The sequence below is a fragment of the Octopus bimaculoides genome, chromosome 3 (genome assembly GCF_001194135.2).
Source record: "Octopus bimaculoides isolate UCB-OBI-ISO-001 chromosome 3, ASM119413v2, whole genome shotgun sequence".
NCBI lineage: Eukaryota > Metazoa > Mollusca > Cephalopoda > Octopoda > Octopodidae > Octopus > Octopus bimaculoides.
The window spans coordinates 99,324,441-99,325,765 of NC_068983.1; the positions used below are offsets into that span (position 1 = coordinate 99,324,441).

General features: G+C 35.0%; 1 protein-coding gene across 3 annotated transcripts in view; it reads left to right on the top strand.

The window, feature by feature from the left end:
• Window positions 1–1,325, top strand: part of LOC106880939 (rho GTPase-activating protein 44) — a 180,890-nt gene that overhangs the window by 121,364 nt on the left and 58,201 nt on the right. For all 3 annotated transcript variants that reach the window (XM_052966347.1, XM_052966348.1, XM_052966349.1), the window contains exon 5: window positions 882–958. In XM_052966347.1, coding sequence (XP_052822307.1) covers window positions 882–958 — 77 coding nt within the window. The remainder of the gene's footprint in view (window positions 1–881; window positions 959–1,325) is intronic.

Consider the following 1,325-nt stretch of genomic DNA (forward strand, 5'->3'; position numbering starts at 1 on the left):
ATCCAGCTGTAGAAACTCTGCCAAATCAGACTGGAGCCTGGTGTTGCCATCCGGTTTCACCAGTCCTCAGTCAAATCGTCCAACCCATGCTAGCATGGAAAGCGGACGTTAAACGATGATGATGATGATGATATGCATACATATATATATATGTAACATATGGTATAATTATAAACAGGACAAATTTTAGCCATTTCTCTGCAGACTGAAAAAATGATGAACAACCTTAATCAATTTTCGAACCTTATTGGGTTCTCATCAGAGGCGTCTACATCATTCTGACAGTCTCCAGAGAAACAAGCAGCCAAACTGTTTATATACTCAACAAATACAGCAGTTACTCTATGAAGGAGTCCCTAATTTGCAAATTGAAAGTGTTTAACACTATAAATACCAGCAGCCTGTCAACAGGGATCTTAGTCCACACAGTATCAAGGTATGATATAATATATATGTAACATATGGTAGGTAGGTAGGTATGTTTGTTTGCATGTATGTATGTACATACACACACATATATACATGCTTAGACAAACTCATACATACATATATGGATAAAATATGAAGGCAACATATACAGCAGAGATGCTTTGCCCCACAGAGAAAGTGCATGAGCTACTAAGAGGTTTTGCAAGCTCTTTTACATGCATTGCAATGCTGGAAACCTTTCCATGCTGACAATACAGAAGGATCACATTACAATTCCACAGATGAAGTATTTCTTTGAACATTTTTTATTTTTTTAGTTATAGTTAATCAAATCCTTTTGCAATGATTAAAATATACATAGAACTAACATTCTAGTTTGTTCATTTAAAAAAAAAAATTATCAATTTTGATATCTTGCATATATGATTGGAGTAATTAATTATCTTTTACAGAATGACATCCCTACTATTGTAAAATTGAGAAAGCATCTAAATAAGTTAACATTAGATATGGATTCTGCACGTAATCGGTAAATATATTATTATTGTTTTCTTTTTATTAATTCTTCTGTTAATTACCATCTACATCATTATCATATAACATCCACTTTTCTGTGCTTGCATGGTCTAGACAGAATTTTCTTAAATGCAGATTTTCTATGGCTGGAGACCCTTGTTGTTGTCAACCCTCACCTGCTTCCAAGTCAAGTAATATTTCCCCATGGCTGGATATATTTTCGTGGAAGACTGGAGATTAGCAACAGATGTCAGACAGGGTACACTGAAATACAAACTCACATACATCGCCGTTGTCATCCTCCTCCTCCTCCTCTTCATCATCATCATCATCATCATCATCATCATTTAATGTCTGTTTTCCATACTGGCATGGGTTGC